Source organism: Salvelinus alpinus, chromosome 2, assembly GCF_045679555.1.
Source record: "Salvelinus alpinus chromosome 2, SLU_Salpinus.1, whole genome shotgun sequence".
Lineage (NCBI taxonomy): Eukaryota > Metazoa > Chordata > Actinopteri > Salmoniformes > Salmonidae > Salvelinus > Salvelinus alpinus.
The window spans coordinates 124,054,879-124,073,170 of NC_092087.1; the positions used below are offsets into that span (position 1 = coordinate 124,054,879).

The 18,292-nt window shown below is 44.3% G+C and overlaps 1 protein-coding gene across 6 annotated transcripts in view; it reads right to left on the minus strand.

Moving 5' to 3' along the window:
* Positions 1 to 3,541: 3,541 nt before the first annotated feature.
* LOC139568548 (regulating synaptic membrane exocytosis protein 1-like) overlaps positions 3,542 to 18,292 on the minus strand; it is a 126,444-nt gene continuing 111,693 nt past the window's right edge. For all 6 annotated transcript variants that reach the window (XM_071390463.1, XM_071390458.1, XM_071390460.1 and 3 more), the window contains 6 exons: positions 13,445 to 13,662; positions 8,527 to 8,671; positions 8,104 to 8,219; positions 6,985 to 7,086; positions 6,638 to 6,777; positions 3,542 to 6,419 (listed from right to left, as the gene is read on the minus strand). In XM_071390463.1, coding sequence (XP_071246564.1) covers positions 6,201 to 6,419; positions 6,638 to 6,777; positions 6,985 to 7,086; positions 8,104 to 8,219; positions 8,527 to 8,671; positions 13,445 to 13,662 — 940 coding nt within the window. In that variant the 3' untranslated portion in view covers positions 3,542 to 6,200. The remainder of the gene's footprint in view (positions 6,420 to 6,637; positions 6,778 to 6,984; positions 7,087 to 8,103; positions 8,220 to 8,526; positions 8,672 to 13,444; positions 13,663 to 18,292) is intronic.

The window sequence follows — 18,292 nt, forward strand, 5'->3', positions numbered from 1 at the left end:
CACACACACACAGAGAGGTCGTGAGCTCTGATCCAGTGACAAGGGGCAGGGGCTAGATTGCCTGCAGATGTTGTTTCAGGGGGCCCTCTGCTTTCTTAACGAGAGGATGTGAAACATAAATCTCCGGGGTCCATGTTGCCATGTGTCCTATAAGAGGTCAAACAAGAGGGCATTTTGGTACAACTTCCCCTTTCAGTGAGAGAAACCAACGTAGTCAGCCATGAAGGAACTATTTGAAATAACTATTTTACAGAGTCAAAGCTATCCTGCAGAGTTTTCTATGCAAAGTTGTAGACTTGTTTGCGCCATTATTTTACTTACTCCACTTCTCCCCCAAAATACTTGCGTTTCACTTTTTAGGTATAAAGATGTGGTCAGAGAAAGTAAATGTACTTTTCATATTCCGAGGGAACTCTCACACACCAAAGACAACAGCTAGAAAAGGGGACACCCTTCCTTGTAATGTTACAAATGATTAAGGACCGACTGATTGGGTGGGGACTGGCAGAACTAGAGTGAGCCTTGTCCCTTTTTTTATTCTTTAAAACATTGACTTAGTGGTGTTGCCATGATAGTACAACAATAAAAGGTAATTTATCAGTGTAGGTACTCGGTATAGAGAAGGGGGAAGACACGCTATCCCCCTTAGGAAAGGAGTAGTGTAGCAACCGTTAGCCAACACCTAGCGAGCTCGTTAAGAGGGTCAGACCTCTTGCTGTAAGGGTGTTGGCTTGATAGTCGCTACACCTGGGTTTGAGTCCCGGTCAGGGCTACCCCCGAATTTAGCTCCATGGATGCTTTCCTTGACACTGGCCCTAATTGACCCATTTTTTTCAGTTGAAGAGGATCAGCTTGAACAAAGTGAGGTGTATAATCACTGATCTACAAATAGTATTCCCTGCCACATAATAAGCTTTGTGCAATTAAGATTCGTAGAGCTACGCCCCCCCCCCCCCCCCCCCCCACCAAACACTCAAGCACAACCACATTGATTGATTGTAGACAGCTTATGTCAATGACATAACATTTCCTAGGATTTTCTACCTTCAGCAACCCTAGTGGATAAAATCAAATATTAAACTTGTCCTAATGATGACATCCGTGAGACGACACAGAGTCCAAATGTGAACGGGAAGTGCGTCACAAATGAGGCATAATTTGACGTCCATTATTTGGACATGGTCATTTGCAATTCTAGCTTTTGCGAATTCCTTCCATGTTTGTCTTTGTAATGCCTAATTTGTCACAATTTGGAGTCTCCAAGACATTAATCCTGGATTTGGTCAGATCTCAGTTGATTCTAAGGTCTTTCTACTTTCATGTGTAGGATTCAAATGTTGGCCTGTTTTTTTAAAGCTACACTGATACTGTGCTTGTTCTCTCTCTCTCTCTCTCTCTCTCTCTCTCTCTCTCTCTCTCTCTCTCTCTCTCTCTCTCTCTCTCTGGGAGTTCTGCGAAGCTGCTCTGCTAAGATGCCTATCTGAGGAGACTGACAGAGGGCATGGCGGGGTTGAGTCTGTGGGACCAGAGAAAATATTAGTTTTCCCACAAGCAAGCAAGAAGAAAGGCTTATACCCATAGCAACAGATACAACTTATTTTAGAGAGCATTTTAGGTAATTGTGGGTTAAGAGCAATCTAGGCTCTCAAAATACATTTTTATGTAATCTAGGTTGGAAAATACACTTTGAATATGTATTGGAAGCAGATGGGGTCAAATAGTATTTGAAATCTTTCAAACACTTAAGGCTCTATTCAATCCGTAGCACTGAAGATGCTTTTAGATTGACAACTAAAGGCAATGTTCCCGCAGTCGTTGAGACTGCATTCATGGTGAACACTGCATACAGAGGCCGTCGGAAAGTATTCAGACCCCTTGATTTTTCCCACATTTTGTTACGTTACAGCCTTAATCTAAAATGGATTAAATAAAAAAAATCCGTAGCAATCTACACACAAATTTAGCAAATTTATAAAAAATAAATAACAGAAAACCCTTATTTACATAAGTATTCAGAACTTTGCCATGAGACTTGAAATCGAGCTCAGGTGCGTCCTGTTTCCATTTATCATCCTTGAGATGTTTCTACAACTTGATTGGAGTCCACCTGTAGTAAATTCAATTGATTGGACATGATTTGGAAAGGCACACACCTGTCTATATAAGGTCCCACAGTTGACAGTCCGTGGCAGAGCTAAAACCAAGCCATTAGGTCAAAGGAATTGTCCATAGAACTCCGAGACAGAATTGTGTCGAGGCACAGATCTGGGGAAGGGTACCAGCAAATTTCTGCAGAATTGAAGGTCCCCAAGAACACAGTTGCCTCCATCATTCTTAAATGGAAGAAGTTTAGAATCACCAAGACTCTTCCTAGAGCTGGCCGCCCGGCCAAACTGAGCAATTGGGGGAGAAGGACCTTGGTCAGGGAGGTGACCAAGAACCTGATGGTCACTCTGACAGAGCTCTAGAGTTCCTCTGTGGAGATGGGAGAACCTTCCAGAAGGACAACCATCTCTGCAGCACTCCACCAATCAGGCCTTTATGGTAGAGTGGCCAGACGGAAGACACTCCTCAGGAAAAGGCACATGACAGCCCACTTGGAGTCTGCCAAAAGGTACCTAAAGACTCTCAGAACATGAGAAACAAGATTCTCTGGTCTGATGAAACCAAGATTGAACTCTTTGGCCTCAATGTCAAGCATCACATCTGGAGGAAACCTGGCACCATCCCTACGGTGAAGCATGGTGGTGGCAGCATCATGTTGTGGGGATGTTTTTCAGCGGCATGGACTGGGAGACTAGTCAGGATCAAGGCAAAGATCAACGGAACAAAGTACAGAGAGATCCTTGATAAAAACCCGTTCAAACATCTCTGGAGAGACGTGAAAATAGCTCTGCAGCAACACTCCTCATCCAACCTGACAGAGCTTGAGAGGATCTGCAGAGAAGAATTGGAGAAACTCCCCAAATACAGGTGTGCCAAACTTGTAGCGTCATACCCAAGAAAACCCGAGGCTGTTATCGCTGCCAAAGGTGCTTCAACAAAGTACTGAGTAAAGGGTCTTATGTAAATGTGATATTTCATTATTACATTTTTTTGTTGAAGTTATCAACAATTTCTTAAAACCTGTTTTTGCTTTGTCATTATGTGGTATTGTGTGTAGATTGATCAGGAAAAATATATATTTAATCCATTTTAGAATAAGGCTGTAACCTAACAAATGGGTAAAAAGTCAAGGGGTCTGAATTCTTTCTGAAGGCACTGAATGTCGGCTCAATCGGAAATGACCTTTACAGTTTTACGTGGATCTTCCGCGATACCTCCGCGATACGGATTGAATCCAGCCCTTAGTGTTTGCTTTAGCCTGCCTGGATTGTCAGATGGGCGGGGTTTGCAATTTTGCGAATTGGTTCCATTCTATCAGACAAGCTCAATCAAGCCCAGTTGAACTATTTCAAATGATTTTAAATAGGACTTGAACCCAGGTAGGGTATGAGGAGAGAGTTGACAGTGGAACAAGAACAGCAAGCAGGAGGAACAATTCTTCCACACATTCTTTTTATTTGTAAATGATAAAAATGAACTCTTTTTTTTAAATATAAAACATACACATCATTTGAGCCACACCTGTTATACCAAACAAGAAACGCTGCTGTGAATACTTTATTTTTAATCTGATCATTTTCTTTTATAGTTGTTGTTTCAGTGGAACACATCAATTGTAAACAATCAGCATTTTTTTTCTCTCCTAATAATACTGACAAAATAAAAAATAACTCACTGAACATGAAACAAAAAATTTGACGTTTTTATAAATGGGGTTTTACATGGCTGGGGTCATAGGTCGTAGGTTGTAGGTTTCAAAGCATGGAGAGAGAGGTGTAGTGACGACAGCTTTTGCAGATAATATGGCCTGATACCCTAGTACACTCAAGTGTGGCAATTTGGGACTATACCCTGAAGCCTTGTAGTAAAGTAGTGTCCAATCGTGGTCTTACTGAACTTGACAATGTCCCCGTAATCTGTCTTGGCCCCTTCGTAAATATCACTAAAACGTTTGGTTGGTTGAAAAAATATTTACAATATACCTAAATTACTTTCGGTACATTATACTCTAAATAATTGGTGTAATATATGTATCCATATATCTTATTACATCATTATGTTCAACATAACTATACTTTGTATATAAGTTGATCTGATTTATACATATTCAACCATGTAGTCTCAGCCCCATAGAGGTCAACTATGTGTACAGTAACAGTAGATTTGAAAGAATGGGCGGTGAGGACTGCTTAGTACGACAGCACGGGTTCAATAGCTTTAAAAAAAGACATCAACATAATCTCGGTAATCAGTTGGTTTCGAAAAACATTCAGCACCGGAATGAAGGATGTGGACTAGACTTGACTGCAGCTGATAATTTCGAATGTCTTCGCGTGATGTGAATGGCTTCGGTTTCTCTTTATATTTAAGTACGAGCAAACTGTACAAGTGCATGCAACATACAAGCGGGCCTACGGTATGTGGAACTAACACACATATCTAGTTCAGTTCAATCTTTTTTTTCCAGTATGGTTTTTGTTTTACAAAATGTGCATGCAGCTTGGAACAGGTCCGAGTCATGCTGGCCACGCCCCCTTTGGTGTGGCAGGAGTCAGCGGGCCTGACGAAGGATGAGCATTGGTGTTCCTGTCCGGAAAGCTCAATCTGATTGGTTACTTTTCACATTCACAAAGATGCAGAAGGGAAATTTGAGCAACTGATGTTTTTTGTTTTTCCAAAAAATCGAGACAAAGAAGAAATGAAATGAACCAAAAAATTACATTTGCAAGCAATATTTTTTATATTTTTTTCATTCACTTTTTTTCTCCAAAAAGTTTCACTTTTTGCCGTAAAAAAAAAATCAAGCTTATTGTGCTTGCGTTTTTGAATCTCAAAATAATGTAAACTGAAGTTTCGGATAAAACCCCTAAACATGTGCTGGGGTGAGGGGAAGGATATTCCAAGAAAACAGCTAAATGAAAGTTCTCGTGATTGTGGACAAAGACACGTATTTTTTTACAGTGACTTGTTGACACCCTGGTGACAGTTCAAAGTGAAATGTATAATTATATTTAATGGTCAACCTCCTTGGAGGTCTAATATACATCTATACAAAGACATCTGGGTTGGACTTTTTGTAGGTGACTGAACTTAGAAAACAACATTGTAATCCCACACTAATCTCATCGTCAAGTGTAAAAATCGTAATTTAAGATGTGTCACTGAACAGTCCCCTGCATCTCATTGCAGACACTTGATTTAATTTTCTCTATTTCGTATTTTTTCTTTGTGTCTTTTTTTTCTTCTCCATGCATACATCAGACAACGCATCGTAAACCTCATACTCATCATAAAAACATTTTTGTGCCATAAGTAACAAACTGAGAAAAAAAAGTCAAACGTACCAAAGACAAAAACGAGAGAGCGGCTTGGACCAGCCATGGTAAACATATTGAAAACAAAAAATTATATTTTGACAGAGAAGGACCAGTAATGTGAATCCACAAAGTCTAGGCACCAGAAGGAGACCCCTGCTTGCCCGGACCAACCCCACTCAGAAGCACTCTGCCCTGGGGGCCGAAGTGCTGGCAGTCTGTTTGGGGGCCGGATGGGGGCCACTGCGGAGAGGACATTATGGCACCCCCTGAGGAACAAGGAGGATGACACCTCTGTCTTGGGTCCATACATTCCGACGCTAACATACATTTCTTTGTTTATTGATGGTTTGACTAAAAACTACCACCCTGCTTCCTTTCACATTTAAATTTCTACTTAGTTTCTTCAATGAATCGAGTGTCTCCTTACCGCTCGACTCAAGTACAGCCTTACCTAGCTACCGAACATTGTTTATTACCAACAGCCCTAGTTCTTAGATTACAACCGCGAAAAAACGATGACGAATTCGTTACTGGAATGGAACACTGAAACCTTACGCTCTCTAAAACAAACAAACAAATTAAACGATGCCAGGAGTGATTGTCAGATCTCAACAAAGCTTTTTTAAATCATTGTGACTCTGTTTCTTGATTGTTGTTGTTCTAGAATAATTTTTGTCCGTTAATCTCTAAGGTGACGTTAATTCGTTTCACAAAGCGGTAGGCTAGCCATAGTCCCATTGGTCCATTAAGATAGGTAGCTGTAGTCCCATTGGTCCACTAGGATCGGGTGCCCGGTGGGCCCGAGGAGCTGTCCAATGACGACTGGGAAGCACGTCGAGTCAGGGAGGCTAGTGTGGGGTCCACTAAGGAGGAGGGTGGGAACAACTTGTACCAGCCAATCACTGTGCTTGTTAAGTCTAGTTCCTCCAATAGGATTTGTGCAACTCCCATGAAGCTTTTGTGGTCCATTCGTCCGTAGTCTCCCCAGACGATCACCTGAAGGAGAAAAAAAGACCCCCAAAAATCTATTGATTAAAACCTTTACAGTTTAAATGGTTAAATAAAGGTTAAATAAAATGTCAATTAAAATAAAAAACTGGTTTTAATATTATTAAAATAAATACGTTTTAATATTATTAAAATAAATAATATAATTATTTGATTAAAAAGTGATTGAACTCTCTTTATGAAACAAGGCACGCTTTGACCCTCACCTGTAAGACTTTCCCCTGTGGGCTCTCCTCGAATTGCAGCGCTTGCTGGTACAGCGGGTCGAGCGTTTTCCGTGCAATCTTGGTTTTCTTTTTGGCTACATACGCTCCATTATTCAACAGATAGACCTTGACGTATGGAGCTGACGAAAGAAAGAACGAAATAAGAAGAAAAAAAAACAAGAGGCGGACATGGTCCGATTGAATTGTTTTCTCTAGGTGGGCGATTACATGGACCCAGATAAGACTACTCCTGGATTAAAAAGCACTTTCAATGGACTTCGCAGTGAATATTATTTTGTCTCAATGCAGTCATCCACCCTTAGGTGGCGCTACCACCAGTGTCTCACCAGGGAGGGATTTGGATCCAGGCTTTTGTACAAGGCCCCGAGCTCTGATCACCTCCACCTCCAGCTGACCCTTCTTGTCCATCATCCCGATCTGAATATCACCTGGGAGGGAGAAGAAGTAGAACGAGTTGACCAAAGATGGTGGATAAATGAAGATGTCTGACTCAGGCCGTTCACTATAGATAATTTTTTCACAGTTCCGGCTTCCTATATGAACCAGTGCGATAGCAGCTGATGTCTCGCCTTCTGTTTTGTCTCTGGTTGACTAAACAGGAACTGGATTGAACCAATCAGAACAGGAAGTAGGCAGGAGATAAGGGAGATGTTCGACCACGTGATGGTCACCGTCGTGTTTTGCATTATGGGTATAAACATTTCCAAAAATCATGTGATCAAAGGTCATGCAGTTTTTGATGAAGACGCCTTCAAGTCGCTGCAGTTGCTTCTCACCAACTGCACCATGCAGTCATCACCTGCAGTGTTGGAGGCACTATTTGTCAACCAATCATTAGGGTGTTTTTGTTTGTTGAACATGGCCAAAGACATGCCTAAAACAGGAACCACATTTACCCCGATTCTAAAGCTACAAATGAAAGTGATATTTGAGACCTCTCTCTAACCAATTCATTGTACACATGTTTTGTTTTCAGTTTGGGAGTGTGTGATAAAGGGGTATAGAAAAGTTAATTTCGACATAAAGAGTTTGTTTTTATAAACAACAGCAGCTATGTTGACACTGCTATGTTGATCTGAGCCTTGCTGTTGGAAAACCACTACAGTGTCTGACTTTTGGCTGTCGCAGATGCACCTCCCCCGACTACAGTCGGCATTGTTAGGCTTACTGCTCGAACACACCTAAGGTCATGACACAGGAAGTAGTAAGAAAAGTGGGCAATTGAGTTTCTCAAGAGGGAAGTTGGAAGGATATTGAGTTATTGAGGTAATATGGAGACGGAAGAAAGGAAGCTATGTGAATCAATGAAACTGATTTGTGGGAGAAGGGAAGCATATAGAAATAGCTGAACAATAAGTTATCAATTGGGGAAGAATCACAGAGGAACTATGATAGGGCAACAACATGATGAATAGACAGAGTATTATAGAGGGATATTTACTCACCTATGGCAGGTGTGGCCAGTGTTTGTCTGCCCACCAGCTGAGCAGGACCCAAGCCATCTAGGAAGTCACTGAACTGGTTGCCTGGCTGTCCCAGACGCACCCCACCGAAAAGCAGACTAGAACAGAAGAAGAGCACAGTCAATATACAACTAATTACCGTATATAACCTAGGGGTCCTAGGTGAAATCATCTATCGAATTTACTGCAATAATGCTGAAATACTGGGTTGTTTACTTTACAGTGAATGTCAATTCATGTAACATAGGAAAAAACGTTTGCCCCCATAAACAGAAAGAGGAAGAAAGTGACTAAGAGAGAGGGGTAGAGGGAGGAAAAGGAGAGCGACATACAGTATACAGAGAGAGATAGCGAGAGAGAGAGAAATATATATAGAGAGAGAGCCTGTATTTTGGAGATACTGACTTTCCCTCGGAGTTGCAGCTGTTCATGGTGCCGTTGGTGGACTCTTTACTGGACTGTCGACTCATGTTCCTGGTCATCTCTACAGCCATACCCGTCTCTGTGCTCCTCTGGATGGATGCACCTTTCTCCTTCTTCCCCTTCCCCTCTGGTACCGGAGAGGACAAAATATACACAATGGAGAGGATAGCTAAGGCTAATGGCTAAGTTAGCACGGCTAATCTACTGTCTTCCTGAGACCTGAAGTCCTATCTTCCAGGCCTTAGTTTTTCTGGGTCAGCGCTAAACACAACTCTCGAGGATGAACACATTTAGGCCAGAAGGCTTTATTTGGTGGTCCTCTTGAGGAAGACCAGGTGTGGTGCCATGTAGTCCTAGCTGCCTCATCGTAATGATAGGACACAGAGCTGGGGAACGGCCACCCATGTTACATCTCAGAGGACAAAGGACACAAAAGAGACATTGAAAGAACCGGGAAGTCAAAGTATCCTTTTCTGTCATTGCGTTTTCACAAGTCACAGCTGAACAATGGGTTTTTGAGATGTTTAGAGAGAAAGAACAACATGTTTTGTTATTTCAAGGTTCCATCCCTCGTCACGTCAACACAACCAACAAGATCCTTCTGTCCTAATACAGACAATGGCGTACCGTACAGTCAATCCTAAAGAACGATACAGTAGTACATGATGATAATACGCAGGTTAATGTTTTTTGTTATGAATCTTTCCTTGGAGGCAGAACTGAGCGATTTCCTCTAGATGGGCCAGCTGTAAAGTAAAAATTGGCTTATATTCATGATTTTTTGTGTGTTTTTTGGTCTTAATTTAAGGTTAGCAGTGTGGTTCGGGTTAAGGTTAGACTTAGGCTTAACATCTAATTTTATGGCTTTATGGCTATGCAAGCTAGTGACCACTCTGCAGAGCTGCCTCTAGAACAAGATTCATGACAAAGAACGCAAACCTTAAATGAATTGTAGTACAGCAAGAATCACCAGTATCAACCATAAAACAACATGAAAGTATTCAAGCTTGAAAAATGTAAAAACAAGTCTTCCTTACCTTCTCTCTCAACCCAACATGAATTCTAGATTTTGTCAGCAAAGAGGGCAACTATCACACAGAACACCAATCGTACTGCTATACTGTATAACAATGGGGAGAGAGGAGAGAGGCATGGAGAGACCCCCTCGGCCCTAGTTTCCTTTATAATGGCTTTTTATGTCAGCTACAAAGAGGAGTGCAGGACAAGAGGAAAGGAGTGCAGTTGGAGTCTTTCAACTAACTCTCTCTGTCTCTGCTTCCTCTCTCTCCCCACCCTACAGTGAGTCCAGCCAGGCTGAGAAAGAGTCTCTCTGACTGAAAGCTTGGCCGCAGCGGGTGTCATCTAGAGTAGCAACATGTTGTTTTGAAACTCTTTATAACATGCTTTTTGTGGGTTGTATTCGTAAGATTAGAATTCCAGCATCAGGACATTTTGGTGCGCAGTCACGTAAACAAAAGGTCAAGAGTGATGTGCGATTAGCGTAGCCTCTTCTGTAGCCTGTCAACTATGTGTCTGTCTATCCCTGTTCTCTCCTCTCTGCACAGACCATACAAACGCTTCACACCGCGTGGCCGCTGCTACTCTAACCTGGTGGTCCCAGCGCGCACGACCCACGTGGAGTTCCAGGTCTCAGGCAGCCTCTGGAACTGCCGATCTGCGGCCAACAAGGCAGAGTTCATCTCAGCCTATGCTTCCCTCCAGTCCCTCGACTTCTTGGCACTGACGGAAACATGGATTACCACTGATAACACTGCTACTCCTACTGCTCTCTCCTCGTCTGCCCACGTGTTCTCGCACACCCCGAGAGCTTCTGGTCAGCGGGGTGGTGGCACTGGGATCCTCATCTCTCCCAAGTGGACATTCTCTCTTTCTCCCCTGACCCATCTGTCTATCGCCTCCTTTGAATTCCATGCTGTCACAGTTACCAGCCCTTTCAAGCTTAACATCCTTATCATTTATCGCCCTCCAGGTTCCCTTGGAGAGTTCATCAATGAGCTTGACGCCCTGATAAGTTCCTTTCCTGAGGATGGCTCACCTCTCACAGTTCTGGGTGACTTTAACCTCCCCACGTCTACCTTTGACTCATTCCTCTCTGCCTCCTTCTTTCCACTCCTCTCCTCTTTTGACCTCACCCTCTCACCTTCCCCCCCTACTCACAAGGCAGGCAATACGCTTGACCTCATCTTTACTAGATGCTGTTCTTCCACTAATCTCATTGCAACTCCCCTCCAAGTCTCCGACCACTACCTTGTATCCTTTTCCCTCTCGCTCTCATCCAACACTTCCCACACTGCCCCTACTCGGATGGTATCGCGCCGTCCCAACCTTCGCTCTCTCTCCCCCGCTACTCTCTCCTCTTCCATCCTATCATCTCTTCCCTCTGCTCAAACCTTCTCCAACCTATCTCCTGATTCTGCCTCCTCAACCCTCCTCTCCTCCCTTTCTGCATCCTTTGACTCTCTATGTCCCCTATCCTCCAGGCCGGCTCGGTCCTCCCCTCCTGCTCCGTGGCTCGACGACTCATTGCGAGCTCACAGAACAGGGCTCCGGGCAGCCGAGCGGAAATGGAGGAAAACTCGCCTCCCTGCGGACCTGGCATCCTTTCACTCCCTCCTCTCTACATTCTCCTCTTCTGTCTCTGCTGCTAAAGCCAATTTCTACCACTCTAAATTCCAAGCATCTGCCTCTAACCCTAGGAAGCTCTTTGCCACCTTCTCCTCCCTCCTGAATCCTCCTCCCCCTCCTCCCCCTCCTCCCTCTCTGCTGATGACTTCGTCAACCATTTTGAAAAGAAGGTCGACGACATCCGATCCTCGTTTGCTAAGTCAAACGACACCGCTGGTTCTGCTCACACTGCCCTACCCTGTGCTTTGACCTCTTTCTCCCCTCTCTCTCCAGATGAAATCTCGCGTCTTGTGACGGCCGGCCGCCCAACAACCTGCCCGCTTGACCCTATCCCCTCCTCTCTTCTCCAGACCATTTCCGGAGACCTCACCTCGCTCATCAACTCATCCTTGACCGCTGGCTACGTCCCTTCCGTCTTCAAGAGAGCGAGAGTTGCACCCCTTCTGAAAAAACCTACACTCGATCCCTCCGATGTCAACAACTACAGACCAGTATCCCTTCTTTCTTTTCTCTCCAAAACTCTTGAACGTGCCGTCCTTGGCCAGCTCTCCTGCTATCTCTCTCAGAATGACCTTCTTGATCCAAATCAGTCAGGTTTCAAGACTAGTCATTCAACTGAGACTGCTCTTCTCTGTGTCACGGAGGCGCTCCGCACTGCTAAAGCTAACTCTTTCTCCTCTGCTCTCATCCTTCTAGACCTATCGGCTGCCTTTGATACTGTGAACCATCAGATCCTCCTCTCCACCCTCTCCGAGCTGGGCATCTCCGGCGCGGCCCACGCTTGGATTGCGTCCTACCTGACAGGTCGCTCCTACCAGGTGGCGTGGCGAGAATCTGTCTCCGCACCACGTGCTCTCACCACTGGTGTCCCCCAGGGCTCTGTTCTAGGCCCTCTCCTATTCTCGCTATACACCAAGTCACTTGGCTCTGTCATATCCTCACATGGTCTCTCCTATCATTGCTATGCAGACGACACACAATTAATCTTCTCCTTTCCCCCCTCTGATAACCAGGTGGTGAATCGCATCTCTGCATGTCTGGCAGACATATCAGTGTGGATGACGGATCACCACCTCAAGCTGAACCTCGGCAAGACGGAGCTGCTCTTCCTCCCGGGGAAGGACTGCCCGTTCCATGATCTCGCCATCACGGTTGACAACTCCATTGTGTCCTCCTCCCAGAGTGCTAAGAACCTTGGCGTGATCCTGGACAACACCCTGTCGTTCTCAACTAACATCAAGGCGGTGACCCGTTCCTGTAGGTTCATGCTCTACAACATTCGCAGAGTACGACCCTGCCTCACGCAGGAAGCGGCGCAGGTCCTAATCCAGGCACTTGTCATCTCCCGTCTGGATTACTGCAACTCGCTGTTGGCTGGGCTCCCTGCCTGTGCCATTAAACCCCTACAACTCATCCAGAACGCCGCAGCCCGTCTGGTGTTCAACTTTCCCAAGTTCTCTCACGTCACCCCGCTCCTCCGCTCTCTCCACTGGCTTCCAGTTGAAGCTCGCATCCGCTACAAGACCATGGTGCTTGCCTACAGAGCTGTGAGGGGAACGGCACCTCCGTACCTTCAGGCTCTGATCAGGCCCTACACCCAAACAAGGGCACTGCGTTCATCCACCTCTGGCCTGCTCGCCTCCCTACCTCTGAGGAAGTACAGTTCCCGCTCAGCCCAGTCAAAACTGTTCGCTGCTCTGGCACCCCAATGGTGGAACAAACTCCCTCACGACGCCAGGTCAGCGGAGTCAATCACCACCTTCCGGAGACACCTGAAACCCCACCTCTTTAAGGAATACCTAGGATAGGATAAAGTAATCCTTCTAACCCCCCCCCCCTTAAAAGAGTTAGATGCACTATTGTAAAGTGGTTGTTCCACTGGATATCATAAGGTGAATGCACCAATTTGTAAGTCGCTCTGGATAAGAGCGTCTGCTAAATGACTTAAATGTAAATGTAAATGTGCTTCTCTGTTTTTTTACTGTCTTATTCAGATGAAAGTGCTGTAAGGTAGCTTCAGGTCACTCTTAAAACTAAAAACATCTGAGAGCTATCATGTCATGGCCACTTGCTGATAGTCCATAATGTCTCATTTTTACTGTCTGTAATGTCCAATTGTTAAATGTCTGTCTACCACAGTCTTTCAATGTAAACCTTAAATCAAATCAAAATACCAGAGCCACATTTTCAAATCACAACCATCCCGAGCGTTTCCTTCATTTGGGTGAGGGTCAGTTTTGACCTTTGAACTCACCCGGGCCGACGATCTGCGACGTGCTGCGACTACGTCTGTTGGAGACGATGGAGACCACCCTGGCACTGAGGCTGGAGCGTCTCTTCTTGCCACCCATGCCCACCGTGCCCAGCGCCGTATCCGATTGGCTGCCGTCGGTACGCTCTGACGCGTAGATCTCACCGCTCACGCTTGTGCTCTTCAGCATGGTCCGGCCTGGCGCCGCACGAACCTGCCGACTAGAGGGAGAGAGAGGAGAGTAAAAGTTAAATCTGGAATCACAGTCTTGAGATATGAAATGAGCAGAGGAACTTATAACGTAAGGGGTTACCTTCACTTCAGTGGGTGAAAACACAGCAGTCTAATAAACTTCAATAATTGATAAGGTTCTTATACAGTATGATATGAGGGATACAATGATCGGTGAGTGATTGTAATGAGTTTAATGTTAAAACATGATATTGATGATACAAGAAAGCCTGAACAGACCCCAAAAGATCTCAAAACTAAAAAATTATCTCAATGATCTCAAATTATCTAAAATGTCCAAATAGGCTTCTAAAATCCCACACAATTCAGCAATTAGCCTTATGTGTCCAATGTCCATCATTGCCGGTCTTTTGTAATGGTCGATAACACTGACATTACAATCTATAAAATATATATCAGTGGAGGCTGGTGGGAGGTGCTATAGGAGGATGGGCTCATTGTAATAGCTGGAATGGAATCAATGGAAGGTATCAAACACTTCAAACATATGGAAACCACATGTTTGACTCCATTCCATTCATTCCACTCCAGTCATTACAATGAGCCCGTCCTCCGATAGCTCCTCTTACCAGCCTCCTCTGATATAAGTATATATATAAGTGTGTCTCTTTTGTAATATAAATGAGTCTCTCAGTCTCAGCCAAAAGCCTTAGCTGTTCAGGCTTCTTCTCCTCAGACAGGCCAACATACAGCAGGCACAGATGACACTCAGTGCTCTGTGGCGCTTTCTAGGGGTTCGGAGGAGCTGGTGCATGTCCATCCCCTCTAAAGGGGTCGGGGTGCTGCAGGAGAGCCCCGCCACACTGCCCCCGTCCCGCATACCCATCGTGGACCCTGTCCAAGTGACCAGGGGGCTAGGGAGGGGTAGGGTGGCCTGGGGCCTCTCCTCAGCCCCGTGGAGGGGGGTGATGAAGGGGCGAGGGCCGGCGGTGGGGTAGGGAGAAGGGTACTCCAGCTCAGAAGAGGTCCAGGAGGGGTCTGGACAGCGGGAGCACAGGACGCATGCCAGGAGGGATCTGAGATACACACTGACGTACAAACACACACACAGACACAACAACGAAAGTTGACACAAACAACAATCACAGACACACAACCACATGCACAACATTACATCAAGCCAAATAAGCAAGGAGACTATATCACATGTGATGTTGTATGTCAGCACAAATTACCAAACACATTTCCCCGCATTGAACAATTAAGCCATACATTGAAATTGAATAATGGGACTGATAGAATATAGCAGCCTCAGATGGAGAGAGAAGAAGAAGGAGGATTGAGGAAGATGGGAGGAGATAAAGGGACAAGGTAGGTGTCCATAACGTCCACACCTCTTCTCATAGGCAGCTAAGTCTCATAATCAAGCACCTCCAAACTGACTTCGGGACAGTCATCAATATACTGTATGCATCCAAGTATCTCCATCAAACACCTCCACATTGACCTGGGGCCTTTCTACTGTGCCGTTTTTGAAAGACATAACGTTAGCCATCGGGAACTACTAAAGTTGTGCTACTTTTCTCAACAACATTGATGCCCTGAATTCAGCAGGCGGTATCGACAGATCAGTTGGAAAAAGGGATGGGCTACTTTCTGCACATGCTCAGTGTGAACCGTATTGACTTGACACAACGCTGGCCAAGCAAGATGTACAGTGCCTTGCAAAAGGATTCACCACCTTTGACGTTTTTCCTATTTTGTTGCATTACAACCTTTAATTTAAATGAATTTTTAATTGGATTTCATGTAATGGACATACACAAAATAGTCCAAATTGGTGAAGTAAAATTAAAAAAAAGACTTGTGGTGGTGCGTATTCGCCCCTTTGCTATGAAGCCCCTAAATAAGATCTGGTGCAACCAATTACCTTCAGAAGTTACATAATTAATTAAATAAAGTCCACCTGTGTGCAATCTAAGTGTCACATGATCTCAGTATATATACACCTGTTCTGAAAGGCCCCAGAGTCTGCAACACCACTAAGCAATGGGCACCACCAAGCAAGCGGCACCATGAAGACCAAGGACCTCTCCAAACAGGTCAGGGACAAAGTTGCGGAGAAGCACAGATCAGGGTTGGGTTATAAAAAAATATTAGAAACTTTGAACATCCCATGGAGCACCATTAAATCCATCATTAAAAAATGAAAAAATTATGGCACCACAACAATCCTGCCAAGAGAGGGCCGCCCACCAAAACTCATGGAACAGGCAAGGAGGGCATTAATCAGAGAGGCAACAAAGAGACCAAAGATAACCCTGAAGGAGCTGCAAAGCTCCACAGCGGAGATTGGAGTATCTGTCCATAGGACCACTTTAAGCCATACACTCCACAGAGCTGGGCTTTAAGGAAGAGTGGCCATTGCTTAAAGAAAGAAATAAGCAAACACGGGGACTGGGAAACTAGTCAGGGACTGGGAAACTAGTCAGAACTGAAGGAATGATGGATGGAGCTAAATACAGGGAAATTCTTGAAGGAAACGTGTTTCAACCCTCCAGAGATTTGAGACTGGGACGAAGGTGCACCTTCCAGTAGGACAATGACCCTAAACATACTGCTAAAGCAACACTCGAGTGGTTTAAGGGGACACATTTAAATGTCTTGGAATGGCCTAGTCAAAGCCCAGACCTCAATCCAATTGAGGATCTGTGGTATGACTTAAAGATTGCTGTACACCAGCGGAACCCATCCAACTTGAAGGAGCTGGAGCAGTTTTGCCTTGAAGAATGGGCAAAAATCCCAGTGGCTAGATGTACCAAGCTTATAGAGACATACCCCAAGAGACTTGCAGCTGTAATTGCTGCAAACGGTGGCTCTACAAAGTATTGACTTTGGGGAGGTGAATAGTTTTGCATGCTTAAGTTTTCTGTTTTTTGTCTTATTTCTTGTTTGTTTCACCAAAAAAAAATTACATCTTCAAAGTGGTAAGCATGTTTTGTAAATCAAATGATACAACCCCCCCAAAAATGTATTTTAATTCCAGGTTGTAAGGCAACAAAATAGGAAAAATGCCAAGTTGGGTGAATACTTTCGCAAGCCACTGTAGCTACAAACAAAACAGAGTTAAATGGTTACAGTCTGCCGTGAAGCGTTCACCCATGTATATGGTACCTGGATATCAACAATGGAGCCAGGCTACCAAGAGCTCAACTTATACAACGCTCTCTATAGAACTACTAAAGGAAAGTCCTTATTTCCAGTGTGTAACTCCATTTGTTGGCCAGTACATGCTGTAACTGTATGTTTCGTATCCGCCATAACTACAGACACTGGGGACATGCCCGACACAGCTCTGAGAGGCTACACCAAACGCTAACACGCAGCCGTGCCAGTGCGTAGCAAGGAACAGCCGGCGACCTGCCACTGACAACTGACCCAGCCATCACCCACCCCCCATGCGCTTCAAAGCTGATTTAATTCCTACCATTGTGTCACTGAGTTGTCATAATGTACCAGCAACGGTACATTATCCCAGGGGTGTTGGAAGACACAATGTAAGTAACCCAATTTATGACCCTCTTACTGTTCTGAATGCCTCTGCTGATTCTACAGCTATTGTATGTAATTACATGCCTATGAACCAGTGTTATACTGTTAGCACTGGGGTGGTGTCCCCTAGCAGGAAGTCTAGTGTGTGTAGCTCACCCTGCGCTAATATAAATAACCAGAGGATGTCTACCTCTGCTAAGCTTCCCAGTGAAGCAAGAAAAACAATCAAGCATCCCAGAAAAGTGTTAAAAATAGCCCATGTTAACATATGTAGCTTAAGAAACAAGGTTCATGAAATCAATAATTTGCTAGTAACAGATAACATTCATATTCTGACAATCTCTGAAACTCACTTAGATAATATCTTTGATGATACAGTGGTAGCAATACATGGTTATAACATCTACAGAAAAGACAGGAATGCCAAAGGTGGAGGTGTGGCTGTTGTTATTCAGAACCACATTCCTGTAATGCTTAGAGAGGATCTCATGTTAAATACTGTTGAAGTAATATGGCTACAGGTTCGTCTGCCTCACCTAAGCCCATTCTGGTGGGAAGCTGCTACAGACCACCAAGTGATAACAGTCAGTATCTGGATAACGTGTGAAATGCTTGATAATGTATGTGATATCAATAGAGAGGTGTATTTTCTGGGTGATTAAAATATTGACTTCGCTTTCATCAAGCTGCCCACTCAAGAGAAAGCTTCAAACTGTAACTAGTAACTGCAACCCGGTTCAGGTTATCAATCAACCTACCAGGGTAGTTACAAACAGCACAGGAATGAAATCATCAACATGTATTGATCACATCTTTACTAATACTGCAGAAATTAGCTTGAAAGCAGTATCCAGACCCATCAGATGTAGTGATCACAATATAGTAGCCACATCTAGGAAAACCAAAGTTCCAAAGGCTGGGCCTATTATAGAGGTCTTACAAGAAGTTTTGTAGTGATTCCTATGTTGTTGATGTAAAGAATATTTGCTGGTCCGTGGTGTGTAATAAGGGGCAATCAGACGACACACTTGACACATTTATGAAATTGCTTATCCCAGTTACTGATAAGCATGCACCCATTAACAAAATTATTGTAAAACTGTTAAA